This window comes from Neodiprion fabricii, chromosome 7, assembly GCF_021155785.1.
Source record: "Neodiprion fabricii isolate iyNeoFabr1 chromosome 7, iyNeoFabr1.1, whole genome shotgun sequence".
Lineage (NCBI taxonomy): Eukaryota > Metazoa > Arthropoda > Insecta > Hymenoptera > Diprionidae > Neodiprion > Neodiprion fabricii.
This window is the reverse complement of record NC_060245.1, coordinates 6,965,267-6,983,536: the sequence shown is the minus strand read 5'-3', so window position 1 is coordinate 6,983,536 and position 18,270 is coordinate 6,965,267. Positions and strand designations below refer to the sequence as shown.

Genomic DNA, 18,270 nt, shown 5'->3' with positions numbered 1-18,270 from the left:
AGAAAAATTCCGTATCATCCCAATTCCAAGAAGAGGAACAGACTCATGAAATAACAATGATTTGTCAAGCCGTAACGCGTAGTGTAAAACAATATATTAATGACCGATCAAATATGTTTTTCAAGTGATTTGTGTCGTCGTGAAAATGTGGTGTTGATGTAATCAGAAGATCATCAATACAGGTGGTTAAAGTTTCTGAATATTCTTCACCGAATGATAAATTAAATGCTGGAATAAAACCATTTCCGGCAATTTTTAAACCAAATGGTATTCCTTTAAATTGGTATTCTGATGTATTGTAAAGTAACGCCGAGTATTTTCGAAATTCTGGAAATAATGGTATTTGCCAGTAGCCTTGTGTTAAATGAATTTCTGACACGAACTTAAGCCCGTGGTATTTATGAATCAATTCTTTGACTTTTGGTTGAGTTTCATCATCAGAGTCGATTGTTTCACTTAAAAATCTGGCATCTCAGCATATTCATCCCTTGTCGTCCTTTTTTACACCACTCTCAATGGGCTGCAATGAGAATTGTAAGATCTTTCAATCATATCGGCATCTAACATTCATTTACCATCTAAGTACGTCTGAATCTGCTATAAAAAAACCTCAGTCTCTTTGTTGACATTTAAATTCATTAAAGCTATGTTGTCAAAAATTTCGTCAGACAAATCATGATCGTCTCTTATATCATATCTTCCATCTAAATCTTGAATACTTTTCTTCTTATCAAGAATATCATCTATTTTAACATCTGTAAGTATTTATTTCTTCACCGGAGTTGATTTTTCTCTAATTGCTGTTAATACGGAAATATAACTTACAAATAAAACAATTATTTCACATTCATCCTCTGGGCATTTGAACAACACTTCAGAAATGCAGGTAATCTCAGTTCCCGTGTCTACTAGTACTGAAATCGGATTAAGTACCTTCTACTATAGCTAAAATATATGCCCAACTATAGATAGAACTTGAATTTTCTGTTATGCTTCTTTTTTTTTACTTCTATGACTGAAACGACGTCCGCATCGTAATCTTGAAACCGAAATTCATCGCGTTGCGTCCAAGTTTAAATTTTGTCTATCGCTATGATTATTTGATACCACGTTATCATTACCTACAATTACTGGTGGATATTGGATGTATGGAAAAACAATTTCATTATTTTATGGATAACTATTTACTTAACGGTTTTTACTATTTGGATGAACACTTGGTTTGTTCGAATACTTCATAAGGTTGAGAAATAACATTTCACTGATTTATTGACATATATTGATGATCATGACTTTGTTTTAAATAGCATACGCGTTTGAACTCTCATCGTTGTTTACATATCTCCCGGCTTAGTGAGGATTAACTTGACGTTACATGTTGTGACCAGGGTTCATTTGACTAGTATTGTCCTTGAATTTTTTTTCACTCCACTGGTCTTCCTTATGTCTTGCTTCATATACCCCATCCAATATCCGACAATGCTTGCACTATCTCATTTTGATTCCCAAAATTTGCTGATGCAAGAGCCTCTCTAACTCTAATCACCATTCCCTATATTATTGTGAAATGATTTTATTGAAATGATTAGTCCATAACTTTTCAATTTGCTGTTAACAATAATTCTGTAACGTACCATCACATGATCCATATTCGCGTAATTCCTTCTACCTTTATTTGTAACTGTATCGAATGAGATCCTTTCAAAACCGCATTTTCAAAACCTTTAAACTCGAAAAATCGTTCTCTTCCATGTGCTTTCAGCAACAAACAATTGACCCTCAAATGTAATATGTTTGAGTTTTAAATAATTTTAACGTATCTTCCATGGACTCATTTAAATTTATGTTTCCTTCTTCAAAAAATTCCAATATTTTGATGTTAACTCGTATTTGTTGTATATTTGTTAGTGATCCGCTAATTTTACTATTTTCATTGCTGGCTTGATGTTGATTAGTATTTGATATTGAATTTTCTATTTCTCTTCTTTGCAAGTCATTTTGCTTACGTAATTCCTCTGATTCTGCAGAGACATTTTCGGTTTGTTGCTGTCGCGCAAACATCTGCTCCATCATCTTTTTCAACTCTTTTTTCAACTGTTTCGCTCCTTCCTTCGTTGTTGCTTCTTTGACCGTCTTAGTTTCGAGTTTATCGTCCGTCTCGACGATTTTGTCCTCTATTTGCAGCTTCTTGTCTTTCGATCTGGTTGAAACAGGTGAGTGTTTAACATTCATAGAAATAAAATAAAATATACACATACATACCTTCTAAATACGTTCGTTCAATTAATATTATATATGCTTTGTTTTCTCTTTTATTTGGGCGCCGATGTGATGAATTTATTGATCAACGAAGAAATAGCAAACGAAACATGAAACTGTACAATTCAACTAATCTCTATATCACTGTTTATTCTTTTCACATACACGCATCAACAAACACTTGGAAACTACAATGACTCTCCTTAAATTTCAAATAGGTTCAAATATACGGAGAGGATTTTTTTCACCCTGACATCAGGGCAATGAAATGAAAACCCATGTTTACCCATCAATCGTCGATCATTCCATCCATGGAGACTAGAGGTAAGGAGGCCGAACGCATATGGCGGAATCGTCGAAAAGTGCACGTGAAAGTGATGAAAGATCTTATAGTTCGGGATGTATCCGCAAGCGATACCAGCGCCTGGTTACGAATAGGATACATACGTGAGGATCGACGATTCAAAATCACCGCGCTGACGGAGTCGCAGTGGTAGCGCCGCCAGACGGGTACAGTCCGCGGATCGTTCATCACTTTCACAGTCCATTTTGCCAGCATTGCGTTCGGTCTCCTTACCTCTAGTCTCCGTGATTCCGTCGTCAGAACAAGAACCGACACCAGCCTCCTGGCACTCACCACTGCTCGTATACTAAACAGTTGTACGCGTTTTGTCCTCGTTTTTTAGTTCCTCTACGTGGCGCTAGTAGACTTCTGATACGCTCGCTGCCCTCGATGACCGTGCTCAAGCTTGTCACATCTACTAGCGTGTGTCAGGGGGCTGACCGACATTGCACGATCCATCTTGGTACACATCTTGGTGTTCGTATGAATTGAAATTTAGAGTAACTGTAATACATCACGGATGCACTAATTTTGATCGTGATGAAATGGATATTCCGTATATGAGACAGTATTTAACGCATTGTCCTGATTTAAAGACCTAAAACGGCGATTGTCGGCGATTTTTTTTTTTTTTTTTTTGATAGGGAGAAATAGAGCACAGCTTCTTGAAACTTCGAATGTATCTAACAAACATTTGGAAGGTACGGGCAAAAATTTTTATCATTGTACTGTCGCAGAACGGCAGCATTGTTAGCTGGCCAGTTATCTGGAGAATATATCTTGAGTCAACGGCTGACCATCGGAGGGCCTAGCCGCTTGAGTCTGGAATCGGCAGGAAAGATAAAATGCGTATTTCTTGTCTGAAATGTGAGGACTAGAATCATTATGCCTCATATCATACATCGTACATCATACATCGTACATCATACATCGTACATCGTACATCATACATCATACATCATCATACATAATATGAAAGGTCGAAACCAAAGTTTGGATGTCGGATGTTCAGAAAGTGACGTCACCAATTCAAAATCAGCTAGCCGAATTCCTCAGTCGGGAAACAACCGCGCAGTAGAGCGGACGTATGAGAATCGCGCTCCGTAGATTTCGAGTACCGGGTTCTCTACCTCCTGGATCCTGCCCTTCGGGTCCGCTACCTGGTAAGACTCGCCTTTCAGGACAAGAGTTCCGTAATTTCTTTGCTCCAGGTCCGCCACCTAGTGGAACTCGACTTTTAGGAAAAGCGCTCCGAAGTTTCTGCGCTCAAGGTCCACTACCTGCAACAACTCGACTTCCGGGACAAAGGCTCCGTGGTTCCTGCGCTCCAGGTCGCTACCTGATGAAACTCGACTTCCAGAACATGCGCTCCGTAGATCTGGCTGTCCAGGTTCGTGACCTCGTGACTTTTGACCAAGCGCTGTGTAGTTTCTGCGGTCCAGGTCCGGTTCCTGGTGAAACTTGACTTTCAGAACAAGAGCTCCGTAGTTCTGGCAGTCCAGGTCCTTGACCTAATGATTTTTGCCCTTCCGGGCTAATTTTTAAGTTTACAAGTTTGATTGTTGAAAACGTCATGTGTTGTACTATCGAACCAATAGCCAATGAAATTGCAATAATTTTGTATAATTTTCTTATAAACTTCTTGGTAAAATTTATCAGTGAAAAAATTATACTATTCCTTACACAATATATTTGCTGAGTTTTAATACAAAAAATATTTATTAGTATTCGAGGTATGACCCCGGGTGGTTAGCGGTCGCTGCGGGTGATCGAGGTAGACGAGGAGGAGGAGGACGTGGAAGACGAGGCGAGCAAAGTGGACGAAGAGGACGAGGATTTGTGCTCGGTGAGTAAGACATTTTTACAAAATTTGATGGTGATTGTGATTGTATTTCATGAAAAATATGTCAATCTTGTCATGTTTACAATAAATTATTTCAATTCATTTTTCGCGCAAGCACATATTCAGTAGCTTCAAATGCGCTGATTAATTTATTACATATTGATTAATTAATTAATTATGTTGATCCTTACACAATATTTTTGATGTGTTCTTATACTGAAAATATTTATTACTATTCCAGGTATAACCCGAGGTGATTAGCAGTAGTGGTTGGAGGTGGTTGGAGGTGGATGAGGAGGAGGACGAGGAAGACGAGGAGAACAAGGTGGACAAGGAGGACGAGGATTTGTGTTCGGTGAGTAAAACATTTTTATAATATTTGATGGGAATTGTAATTATATTTCATCAAAAATATTTCAAACTCGTCATGCTTACAACAAATTATTTCAATTCATTTTTCGCGCAAGCACATATTCAGTAGCTTCAAATGAGTTGATGAATTTATCACATATTAATTGATTATATTAATCCTTACACAATATTTTTGATGTGTTCTTATACTGAAAATATTTATTACTATTCCAGGTATAACCCGAGGTGATTAGCAGTAGTCGTTGGAGGTGGATACATATATACACATATTTAAACCTAGATTTTTACAATAAACACAGCGGTTTTAGTATATTCACATACGGATTTCTGTGTATAGGTATACTTGAAATAAAATATCCTTATCTCTAATACGGAGTTCTTCGTAATTCGCATTTGTTCCTGTAACCCAATGTCCTACATACGATGGCAAAAATCGAGATCCAACTTAACTGATTCTCAAAGCCCTGTTGACATAAAAGCAGCTATTTGATAGAAATTATAGTTTGTAGTTTGCACAGCCCATTGCATGATATTTCAATTTAAATACATATGTTTCAATGTATTTAGGAATAATTTATCAAATATACAGAGGTCATGTGCAAATAATAAATGAATTGATTCGACCGCAGTTTGATGTATTCATTAGAGCTTTAACAATAAATTTAAGCTTTGTTACTTCTTTTATTTTATTATGGATAATCAAAAACATTTCCGACTATTCGTGCTGTGGAAGCATGGGGATTAAACCAAATGTAGCAAAAGATTAGAAACAGTGTATGTAGAGTACGGGTATTTTTCTAATAATGCAAACACGTGCCGCTAGCTTAGTTTTGACATATCTAGAATACCACGCTTTGCGAATTAGCTTTCCAGACAGAGATGAATAAGCGATTTTAAGGACTGCATTCTCGTTGTTGAATACTCTATGCCTCATAGGAAAAGAAAATCTGTAACGAAGAAATTGATGCACCGGATCATCGTCGACTTCAACTTTTGAAATGTCCTACCATTTCCGAACACCTCCAATCATCCTATTTACCTATATTGCTAGATTTGCTATGATATGAAAAAAGAAGAATTATTCATTTTGAAATGGGATTCTATTCGACACGCGCTCGATGTATCCTATAACATTAATATTCAAAATTATTCCAACAACTTTCCATTTGCTCTCTCGATCTTGAATTTTCATAGGCATAGAATCGAAACGCTGTTTTAGCTGGTCGCAAGTGAAGTATCTGCGTTGGGTGGAGGAGCGGAATTGTGTTTCGAAAAGTATTCGGACGGAAAAAAATTCAGAGTACTAATTTTGAACGAGATGAAATGGATGCTTCGTATATGAGACAGTATTTAACGCTGCGTAGTGATTTAAAGACCTAAAAAGGTGATAGGGAGAGAAAGAACGAAGCTTCTTAACACTTCGAGTGTTTTTTAACGCACATTTGAAAGATACGAGCAGAATTTTTCATCGCCAACTGTCGCAGAACGGCAGCGTTATTAGCCGACCCGTTCCCTGAAGAATATATCTTCAGTCAACGGCTGACCATCGAAGGGCCTGGCCGCTTGAGCCTGGAATCGGCAGGAGAGATAAAGTGTGTATTTCTTGTATGAAACGTGAAAACTAAAATCATTATACATCATATCATATCATCATACATCATACATCATACATCGTACATCATACATCATACATCATACATCATACATCATACATCATCATACATAGTATGAAAGGTCGGCACTATGTTTGAATTTTCGGATATTCGGAAAGTGACATCACCAATTCAAAATCAGCTAGCAGAATTCCTCAGTCGGGAACGAACCGCGCAGTAGAGCGGACGGATAAGAGTCGCGCTCCGCAAATTTCGAGTACCGGGTTCTCAACCTCCCGGATCCCGCGCTTCGGGTCCGCTACGCGGTGAAACTCGACTTCCAGGATAAGCGCTCCGTGGTTCCTGGTTCACGTTTACAATAAATTATTTCAATTCGTTTTTCGCGCAAGCTGAAATTCAGTAGCTGTCGGTGCGCTAATAAAATTTCTCGACTTCCAGGATAAGCGCTCCGTGGTTCCTGGTTCACGTTTACAATAAACTATTTCGATTCGTTTTTCGCGCAAGCTGAAATTCAGTAGCTGTCGGTGCGCTAATAAAATTTCTCGACTTCCAGGATAAGCGCTCCGTGGTTCCTGGTTCACGTTTACAATAAATTATTTCAATTCGTTTTTCGCGCAAGCTGAAATTCAGTAGCTGTCGGTGCGCTAATAAAATTTCTCGACTTCCAGGATAAGCGCTCCGTGGTTCCTGGTTCACGTTTACAATAAACTATTTCGATTCGTTTTTCGCGCAAGCTGAAATTCAGTAGCTGTCAGTCCGCTAATAAAATTTCTCGACTTCCAGGATAAGCGCTCCGTGGTTCCTGGTTCACGTTTACAATAAATTATTTCAATTCGTTTTTCGCGCAAGCTGAAATTCAGTAGCTGTCGGTGCGCTAATAAAATTTCTCGACTTCCAGGATAAGCGCTCCGTGGTTCCTGGTTCACGTTTACAATAAATTATTTCAATTCGTTTTTCGCGCAAGCTGAAATTCAGTAGCTGTCAGTGCGCTAATAAAATTTCTCGACTTCCAGGATAAGCGCTCCGTGGTTCCTGGTTCACGTTTACAATAAATTATTTCAATTCGTTTTTCGCGCAAGCTGAAATTCAGTAGCTGTCGGTGCGCTAATAAAATTTCTCGACTTCCAGGATAAGCGCTCCGTGGTTCCTGGTTCACGTTTACAATAAACTATTTCGATTCGTTTTTCGCGCAAGCTGAAATTCAGTAGCTGTCGGTGCGCTAATAAAATTTCTCGACTTCCAGGATAAGCGCTCCGTGGTTCCTGGTTCACGTTTACAATAAATTATTTCAATTCGTTTTTCGCGCAAGCTGAAATTCAGTAGCTGTCGGTGCGCTAATAAAATTTCTCGACTTCCAGGATAAGCGCTCCGTGGTTCCTGGTTCACGTTTACAATAAACTATTTCGATTCGTTTTTCGCGCAAGCTGAAATTCAGTAGCTGTCAGTCCGCTAATAAAATTTCTCGACTTCCAGGATAAGCGCTCCGTGGTTCCTGGTTCACGTTTACAATAAATTATTTCAATTCGTTTTTCGCGCAAGCTGAAATTCAGTAGCTGTCGGTGCGCTAATAAAATTTCTCGACTTCCAGGATAAGCGCTCCGTGGTTCCTGGTTCACGTTTACAATAAATTATTTCAATTCGTTTTTCGCGCAAGCTGAAATTCAGTAGCTGTCGGTGCGCTAATAAAATTTCTCGACTTCCAGGATAAGCGCTCCGTGGTTCCTGGTTCACGTTTACAATAAATTATTTCAATTCGTTTTTCGCGCAAGCTGAAATTCAGTAGCTGTCGGTGCGCTAATAAAATTTCTCGACTTCCAGGATAAGCGCTCCGTGGTTCCTGGTTCACGTTTACAATAAATTATTTCAATTCGTTTTTCGCGCAAGCTGAAATTCAGTAGCTGTCGGTGCGCTAATAAAATTTCTCGACTTCCAGGATAAGCGCTCCGTGGTTCCTGGTTCACGTTTACAATAAATTATTTCAATTCGTTTTTCGCGCAAGCTGAAATTCAGTAGCTGTCGGTGCGCTAATAAAATTTCTCGACTTCCAGGATAAGCGCTCCGTGGTTCCTGGTTCACGTTTACAATAAATTATTTCAATTCGTTTTTCGCGCAAGCTGAAATTCAGTAGCTGTCGGTGCGCTAATAAAATTTCTCGACTTCCAGGATAAGCGCTCCGTGGTTCCTGGTTCACGTTTACAATAAATTATTTCAATTCGTTTTTCGCGCAAGCTGAAATTCAGTAGCTGTCGGTGCGCTAATAAAATTTCTCGACTTCCAGGATAAGCGCTCCGTGGTTCCTGGTTCACGTTTACAATAAATTATTTCAATTCGTTTTTCGCGCAAGCTGAAATTCAGTAGCTGTCGGTGCGCTAATAAAATTTCTCGACTTCCAGGATAAGCGCTCCGTGGTTCCTGGTTCACGTTTACAATAAATTATTTCAATTCGTTTTTCGCGCAACCCCAAATTCGGTAGCTGTCAGTACGCTAACAAAATTTCTCGACTTCCAGGATAAGCGCTCCGTGGTTCCTGGTTCATGTTTACAATAAATTATTTCAATTCGTTTTTCGCGCAACCCCAAATTCGGTAGCTGTCAGTACGCTAACAAAATTTCTCGACTTTCAGGATAAGCGCTCCGTGGTTCATGGTTCATGTTTATAATAAATTATTTCAATTCGTTTTTCGCGCAAGCTGAAATTCAGTAGCTGTCGGTGCGCTAATAAAATTTCTCGACTTCCAGGATAAGCGCTCCGTGGTTCCTGGTTCACGTTTACAATAAACTATTTCGATTCGTTTTTCGCGCAAGCTGAAATTCAGTAGCTGTCGGTGCGCTAATAAAATTTCTCGACTTCCAGGATAAGCGCTCCGTGGTTCCTGGTTCACGTTTACAATAAACTATTTCGATTCGTTTTTCGCGCAAGCTGAAATTCAGTAGCTGTCGGTGCGCTAATAAAATTTCTCGACTTCCAGGATAAGCGCTCCGTGGTTCCTGGTTCACGTTTACAATAAATTATTTCAATTCGTTTTTCGCGCAAGCTGAAATTCAGTAGCTGTCGGTGCGCTAATAAAATTTCTCGACTTCCAGGATAAGCGCTCCGTGGTTCCTGGTTCACGTTTACAATAAATTATTTCAATTCGTTTTTCGCGCAAGCTGAAATTCAGTAGCTGTCGGTGCGCTAATAAAATTTCTCGACTTCCAGGATAAGCGCTCCGTGGTTCCTGGTTCACGTTTACAATAAATTATTTCAATTCGTTTTTCGCGCAAGCTGAAATTCAGTAGCTGTCGGTGCGCTAATAAAATTTCTCGACTTCCAGGATAAGCGCTCCGTGGTTCCTGGTTCACGTTTACAATAAATTATTTCAATTCGTTTTTCGCGCAAGCTGAAATTCAGTAGCTGTCGGTGCGCTAATAAAATTTCTCGACTTCCAGGATAAGCGCTCCGTGGTTCCTGGTTCACGTTTACAATAAATTATTTCAATTCGTTTTTCGCGCAAGCTGAAATTCAGTAGCTGTCGGTGCGCTAATAAAATTTCTCGACTTCCAGGATAAGCGCTCCGTGGTTCCTGGTTCACGTTTACAATAAATTATTTCAATTCGTTTTTCGCGCAAGCTGAAATTCAGTAGCTGTCGGTGCGCTAATAAAATTTCTCGACTTCCAGGATAAGCGCTCCGTGGTTCCTGGTTCACGTTTACAATAAATTATTTCAATTCGTTTTTCGCGCAAGCTGAAATTCAGTAGCTGTCGGTGCGCTAATAAAATTTCTCGACTTCCAGGATAAGCGCTCCGTGGTTCCTGGTTCACGTTTACAATAAATTATTTCAATTCGTTTTTCGCGCAAGCTGAAATTCAGTAGCTGTCGGTGCGCTAATAAAATTTCTCGACTTCCAGGATAAGCGCTCCGTGGTTCCTGGTTCACGTTTACAATAAATTATTTCAATTCGTTTTTCGCGCAAGCTGAAATTCAGTAGCTGTCGGTGCGCTAATAAAATTTCTCGACTTCCAGGATAAGCGCTCCGTGGTTCCTGGTTCACGTTTACAATAAATTATTTCAATTCGTTTTTCGCGCAACCCCAAATTCGGTAGCTGTCAGTACGCTAACAAAATTTCTCGACTTCCAGGATAAGCGCTCCGTGGTTCCTGGTTCATGTTTATAATAAATTATTTCAATTCGTTTTTCGCGCAAGCTGAAATTCAGTAGCTGTCGGTTTGCTAATAAAATTTCTATAACCTTACAATCTTCTCATAATCTTTTTGGTAAAATATGTCGATAAAAAAATTATATGAAACCTTACACATTATTTTTGATTTGTTCTTACGCTGAGAATATTTATTAGTATTCGAGGTATAACCTGAGGTGGTTGAAGGTGGTCGGAGGTGGACGAGGAGGAGGACGAGGAGGACGAGGATTTGTGCTGGGTGAGTAAAACACTTTTATAATATTTGATGGCAATTGTAATTATATTTCATCTGAAATATTACAAACTTGTCACGTTCACAATAAATTATTTCAATTCATTTTTCGTGCAAGCACATATTCAGTAGCTATGAATAATCTTATACAATTTATTATATTATTACTTAATCAATTAATATTCCTATAATATTTGATGGCAATTGTAATTATATTTCATCTGAAATATTACAAACTTGTCACGTTTACAATAAATTATTTCAATTCATTTTTCGTGCAATCACATATTCAGTAGCTATGAATAATCTTATACAATTTATTACATTATTAATTAATTGATTAATTACATTAATCCTTACACAATATTTTTGATGTGTTCCTATACTAAAAATATTCATTACTATTCCAGGTATCACCTGAGGTGGTCGGTGGTGGACGAGGAGGAGGACGAGCTGGACGAGGAGGAGGACCAGGTGGACGAGGAGGAGGACGAGGTGGTCGAGGAGCAGGCGGGGTGGGTCGAGGGAGAGGACCTCTCCTCTTCTCAGAGGAGGGGCGGGGGGGGGGGGGCAGGGAAGGGGGAGAGGCGGGCGGGGAGGGGGAAGGGAAGGGAAGGGAAGGGAAGGGAAGGGAAGGGAAGGGGAGGGAAGGGAAGGGGAGGGGGGGGGGAGGGAGGCGGGGCGGGAAGGGGGCGGGGAGGGAGGGAGGGAGGGAGGGAGGGCGGGAGGGAGGGAGGGAGGGAGGGGGGCGGTACTGCTCTATTAACTCTAACGGGCTAGCATCGACATCCGTCCTCTACTCCCTCCCTCCCTCCCGCCCTCCCTCCCTCCCCGCCCCCTTCCCGCCCCGCCTCCCTCCCCCCGCCCCTTCCCTTCCCGCCCCGCCTCCCTCCCCCCTCCCCTTCCCTTCCCTCCCCTTCCCTTCCCTTCCCTTCCCTTCCCTTCCCTTCCCTTCCCTTCCCTTCCCTTCCCTTCCCCCTCCCCGCCCGCCTCTCCCCCTTCCCTGCCCCCCCCCCCCCCCCCGCCCCTCCTCTGAGGAGAGGAGAGGTCCTCTCCCACGACCCACCCCGCCTGCTCCTCGACCACCTCGTCCTCCTCCTCGTCCACCTGGTCCTCCTCCTCGTCCAGCTCGTCCTCCTCCTCGTCCACCACCGACCACCTCAGGTGATACCTGGAATAGTAATGAATATTTTTAGTATAGGAACACATCAAAAATATTGTGTAAGGATTAATGTAAATAATCAATTAATTAATAATGTAATAAATTGTATAAGATTATTCATAGCTACTGAATATGTGATTGCACGAAAAATGAATTGAAATAATTTATTGTAAACGTGACAAGTTTGTAATATTTCAGATGAAATATAATTACAATTGCCATCAAATATTATAGGAATATTAATTGATTAAGTAATAATATAATAAATTGTATAAGATTATTCATAGCTACTGAATATGTGCTTGCACGAAAAATGAATTGAAATAATTTATTGTGAACGTGACAAGTTTGTAATATTTCAGATGAAATATAATTACAATTGCCATCAAATATTATAAAAGTGTTTTACTCACCCAGCACAAATCCTCGTCCTCCTCGTCCTCCTCCTCGTCCACCTCCGACCACCTTCAACCACCTCAGGTTATACCTCGAATACTAATAAATATTCTCAGCGTAAGAACAAATCAAAAATAATGTGTAAGGTTTCATATAATTTTTTTATCGACATATTTTACCAAAAAGATTATGAGAAGATTGTAAGGTTATAGAAATTTTATTAGCAAACCGACAGCTATTGAATTTCAGCTTGCGCGAAAAACGAATTGAAATAATTTATTGTAAACGTGAACCAGGAACCACGGAGCGCTTATCCTGGAAGTCGAGAAATTTTATTAGCGCACCGACAGCTACTGAATTTCAGCTTGCGCGAAAAACGAATTGAAATAATTTATTATAAACATGAACCATGAACCACGGAGCGCTTATCCTGAAAGTCGAGAAATTTTGTTAGCGTACTGACAGCTACCGAATTTGGGGTTGCGCGAAAAACGAATTGAAATAATTTATTGTAAACATGAACCAGGAACCACGGAGCGCTTATCCTGGAAGTCGAGAAATTTTATTAGCGTACTGACAGCTACCGAATTTGGGGCTGCGCGAAAAACGAATTGAAATAATTTATTATAAACATGAACCAGGAACCACGGAGCGCTTATCCTGGAAGTCGAGAAATTTTGTTAGCGTACTGACAGCTACCGAATTTGGGGTTGCGCGAAAAACGAATTGAAATAATTTATTGTAAACGTGAACCAGGAACCACGGAGCGCTTATCCTGGAAGTCGAGAAATTTTATTAGCGTACTGACAGCTACCGAATTTGGGCTTGCGCGAAAAACGAATTGAAATAATTTATTGTAAACATGAACCAGGAACCACGGAGCGCTTATCCTGGAAGTCGAGAAATTTTATTAGCGGACTGACAGCTACCGAATTTGGGCTTGCGCGAAAAACGAATTGAAATAATTTATTGTAAACATGGACCAGGAACCACGGAGCGCTTATCCTGGAAGTCGAGAAATTTTATTAGCGTACTGACAGCTACCGAATTTGGGGTTGCGCGAAAAACGAATTGAAATAATTTATTGTAAACATGAACCAGGAACTACGGAGCGCTTATCCTGGAAGTCGAGAAATTTTATTAGCGTACTGACAGCTACCGAATTTGGGGTTGCGCGAAAAACGAATTGAAATAATTTATTGTAAACATGAACCAGGAACCACGGAGCGCTTATCCTGGAAGTCGAGAAATTTTATTAGCGGACTGACAGCTACCGAATTTGGGCTTGCGCGAAAAACGAATTGAAATAATTTATTGTAAACGTGAACCAGGAACCACGGAGCGCTTATCCTGGAAGTCGAGAAATTTTATTAGCGCACCGACAGCTACTGAATTTCAGCTTGCGCGAAAAACGAATTGAAATAATTTATTGTAAACGTGAACCAGGAACCACGGAGCGCTTATCCTGGAAGTCGAGTTTCACCGCGTAGCGGACCCGAAGCGCGGGATCCGGGAGGTTGAGAACCCGGTACTCGAAATACGTAGCGGACCCGAAGCGCGGGATGCGGGAGGTTGAGAACCCGGTACTCGAAATTTGCGGAGCGCGACTCTCATCCGTCCGCTCTACTGCGCGGTTCGTTCCCGACTGAGGAATTCTGCTAGCTGATTTTGAATTGGTGATGTCACTTTCCGAATATCCGAAAATTCAAACTTAGTGCCGACCTTTCATACTATGTATGATGATGTATGATGTACGATGTATGATGTATGATGTATGATGTATGATGTATGATGTATGATAATATGATATGATGTATAATGATTTTAGTTATCACATTTCATACAAGAAATACACACTTTATCTCTCCTGCCGATTCCAGACTCAAGCCGCTAAGCCCTTCGATGGTCAGCCGTTGACTAAGGATATGTTCTCCAGTTAACGGGTCAGCTAATAACGCTGTCGTTCTGCGACAGTTGGAAGATATAAATTCTTGCTCGTACCTTCCAAACGTGTGTTAAAATACACTCGAAGTTTCAAGAAGCTTCGTTCTATCTCTCCCCAACAAAAAAAGGATAAAAAAATCGCCGACAATCACCTTTTTAGGTCTTTAAATCAAGACACTGCTCCAAATACTGCCTCATATACGGAGCATCAATTTCACCTCGATTAAAATTAGCGCATCCGTGATGAATTACAGTTACTCGGAATTCCATTTCATAAGAATACTTTTCGAAAAACAACTCTGCTTCTCTACCCAACGTAGATACTTCATTTGCAACTAGACTAAAACAGCGTTTCGATTCTATTCCTGCGAAAATCCAAGATCGAGAGAGCAAATGAAAACTTGTTCAAAGAATTATGAATAATAATGTTATAGAATACATGGACGAGCAGGGGGGCGAAGAAGATGAAGGTGGTCGGAGGTGGTTGAAGGTGTTCGGAAATGGTCGGCGGCGGTAGGCGCCAGCAGGAGGTGGTAGGGGGTGGTAGGAAGTGTTCGGAAATGGTAGGAGGTAGTAGGAGGTGATAGGAGATGCTTCCAGGTGGTAGGGGTCGGTTGGCGGTGGTAGGAGGTGGCAGGGGGTATTTAGCGGTGCTTGGAGCGAGTAGGAAGTGTTTGGAGGTGGTTGGAGGTGCTCGGAGGTTGTTGCGGTGGTTGGCGGTGGACGCGGCTATGCGTCCTCTCACGGTGATGATCGAGCTGATCGACATTCCTAAGTCGCAGTCGACGAGTATTCTTTCGTACTCATTTCATACCAACGCAAGCTCCATACCGACACTACTTTGGCTGCTACGAATGTCGGTGCGAGCCCGTTAGGTAGAGTCGATAAAGCAGAACCCTCCTACGCTCCCAGGCCCACCTGGGCTCATTTGCCCGCCGAAAACTGGCCACAAAAATTTACCCAAGAGTATACAAATTTATATTCTTCAGTTAACGCCAAAAATTACCTATAGTCCTATAGGCATGCGAGTTTCTTTGCTCCACACTGTTTGTTACTAACCAATGCCCCATAACACCGTTATTTCGTAGTCAAAGTTCTTACTTTCGGCTTTATTGTTGTTTATTGATCACTCTGGCTTCTTTAAGATGAGGGTTGAAACGATACTTATGTTTACATTGCCTTTCACACTTTAAGGTGGGATTCCATGGGTAGCTAAGAGCAGGAGCAGTTTAGTAACTTACTAGATGTTACTAACATCTGTCTAGTGAGAACTTCAAACAGCAAAAACTTGCGCCGAAAGTATAGTAACTTTCAGTGAATAGCTGCTGCTGCTATTTTTTGCTGCCCATGAAATCCTAGCCGTCCTAGCATGGAGACCAGAGGTAAGGAGGCTGAACGCAATGCTGGCAGAATGGACTGTGAAAGTGATGAACGATCCACGGATTGTACCCGCCTGGCAGCGCTACCACTGCGGGCTCCGTCAGCGCGGTGATCTTGGATGCTATTTCATGAGCAGTAAAAAGCAGCAGTGGTTTAGTAACTTACTAGTTTTCACTAGCAGCAGTCTGGTAATTTCACGCAGCAGCAGTGGCTTATGAAATAGGTCGTGGCTTCTTGTGATCTTGTGGCTTGTCGCTCGGGAAACTGAATTGCGAGTAGCAGAAACTTGCACCGGAAGTGATAGCTGCTGCTGCTTTTTACTGCTCATGAAATAACACCCTTTGAATCGTCGATACTCACGTATGTTTCCTAGGGTGCGTTCGCGGAGCACGCCTACGCGCTTTGAGCGCTAACGCTTACGGACCCGTTCGACTTGGATCTAGCGCGCTTACGTTCGCTAACGTCACGCCGTTCGATTTGGCGTTGTAAATTCTCCGTAACGCTTTGTGGCGCCATCTAATACGGCGAAGAATTTCAGTCTGGCAACACTGTCCTTCCCTCTAGTCTCCATGCATTATTGCGTCCCAGCCTAAGCAGTTTCAACGACATTCATGTCCGAGCTTCGAGGTGCGAATCTTAGAAACGTGCGAATATCATATATCGTCACGTGTATCAAATCACCAATCTCATCGCACTATTTGAATTATAACCCGCGAGCTTTGTTGACGGTAACCGGATCATATGAAGCGGTAACCCCAAATATCACCGATTGTCAGAAATACTTCGGTTCGTTGTAAAGGTCACTATCAAACAAAGTAATCGTCAATTCGAGAACCCAGCAAATTGTTTAACGTTAAAATAAGCCATGGAGCAACTGCAAACTGCGTTAACTGCAATCAAAGTACTGCGATCGAGTGTTGGGCAGGTTTTCGACTCTTTGGGAAACGGCCTGAGAGCCGATCATGGTGAAGATAACAAGGAGGCCAAGTACCTTCAGGAACTCCAGGAACTTCTAACTACTGTTAACGGCAATCTAAGGTGATTCACACATTACTCACACTTTACGCATCTGTAGTTTTTATCTAACGATTAATCTTTCATGCGTCGAAAAACAAATTACCGACTGAATGTTCGCAGAGATGTCGAACAAACAGTGAGCACTCTGAACCCACCACCAGGTCCATTCAATCTGGCAAGTACGACCTACCTAAGCCAGGAAACAACACAGGAAAGACAAGCGCTCTACAGCACATTGGTAAATAGTTATAAATGGACGGATAAAGTTCACGAGTACAGCAACATTGCCCAAACACTGCTTAGTCAGAACTCTTTGAAGCGTTCGTACACAAACTCGAGCAGAGCAAAGAGAGGAAGATCGCAAACGAGCAGCCATAATGTTCCTCCACAGTAAGTATTCCATTACTTGATGTAAATTCTGACGCGTAGAAGTATCGGCCAGCTTTTTTAACAAATCGTATCAACAGGCAGGTCGACTCTGTCATAACAACAATCGACAGACTCTTCAATGACATGACGGTAACTGTTTCACGACCGTTCGCCTCCAATGCCGTGCTTCACGTCACTCTTGGTCACGTTTTGAAAGCGGTGATTGCATTCAAGGGATTGATGATCGAGTGGGTGGTCGTAAAAGGTTACGGAGAGACAATGGATTTGTGGACGGAATCGCGACACAAGGTGTTCAGAAAAGTTACGGAGAATGCTCACGCCGCTATGCTTCATTTTTATTCACCCGCCTTGCCTGAACTTGCTGTTCGATCGTTCATGGTTCGTTTATATATTCCTTTTATTTTGGGCGAAGAAATAATGTATCATCCGAGAGGACTTGAAGAAATCTTTACATATTTTCCAGACCTGGTTCCACAGCTTGATTAATCTGTTCAGTGAACCCTGCAAACGATGCGGATTACATCTTCACAGCGCCCTACCGCCTACTTGGCGAGATTTTCGCACTCTGGACCCTTATCATCAAGAGTGCAAACCCTAGTAATAGAAATTCTGTAATTTATTATGACTGATAATAAACTATAAATCTATGTACACGCAACTTGGTCTTCTTAGTTTGTATTAACAAAAAGGCGCGACTTCTTTTCAATCACTTTTATTCAATGAATAACAAAAATGACGAATGATTAGAATGAAATTGCAATGAATAGGTAGTTTTTCTAAGCAACCAATCATCGCATTGACCATATATAAATTATACATGGTCGTAATTGAGTGATCTATCATTTACTGTATTGTTCCGAGTATAAAACCACCCAATACCGAAGGGTGTTTTTCACAGTTACCCGCACTAAGTATGATACGGGGACGATCTCGGAGGGTGCTGTCAACGACGAAAAACCTCGGCTTATATTCGAAACAATACGATATTTCGTATATTTGCCGAATACACCTGGTATGTATAGAATAAATGAAGGAATACATATGTCAACAATTGCTATGATACCTCAATTATTACCAATGAATCTTCCAAAGACCTCAATGATCGAATACAACCTTTTCATCGTTTAACCATTGATTATTA

General features: G+C 41.0%; 1 protein-coding gene and 1 long non-coding RNA gene across 2 annotated transcripts; one reads left to right on the top strand and one right to left on the bottom strand.

Annotated features, from left to right (window-relative positions):
- Window positions 1-1,127: 1,127 nt before the first annotated feature.
- Window positions 1,128-2,637, bottom strand: LOC124186093. The gene is made up of 3 exons (XR_006871552.1): window positions 2,263-2,637; window positions 1,635-2,200; window positions 1,128-1,552 (listed from the first exon to the last, which is right to left on the bottom strand). It is a non-coding gene; the product is annotated as an uncharacterized LOC124186093 (long non-coding RNA).
- A 13,630-nt stretch (window positions 2,638-16,267) lies between these two features.
- Window positions 16,268-17,787, top strand: LOC124187172 (mediator of RNA polymerase II transcription subunit 27). The gene is made up of 4 exons (XM_046579504.1): window positions 16,268-16,760; window positions 16,860-17,129; window positions 17,207-17,507; window positions 17,593-17,787. The coding sequence occupies exons 1-4, from the start codon at window positions 16,588-16,590 to the stop codon at window positions 17,725-17,727; spliced, it is 879 nt and encodes a 292-aa protein (XP_046435460.1). The 5' UTR covers window positions 16,268-16,587; the 3' UTR covers window positions 17,728-17,787.
- The last annotated feature ends 483 nt before the right edge of the window (window positions 17,788-18,270 follow it).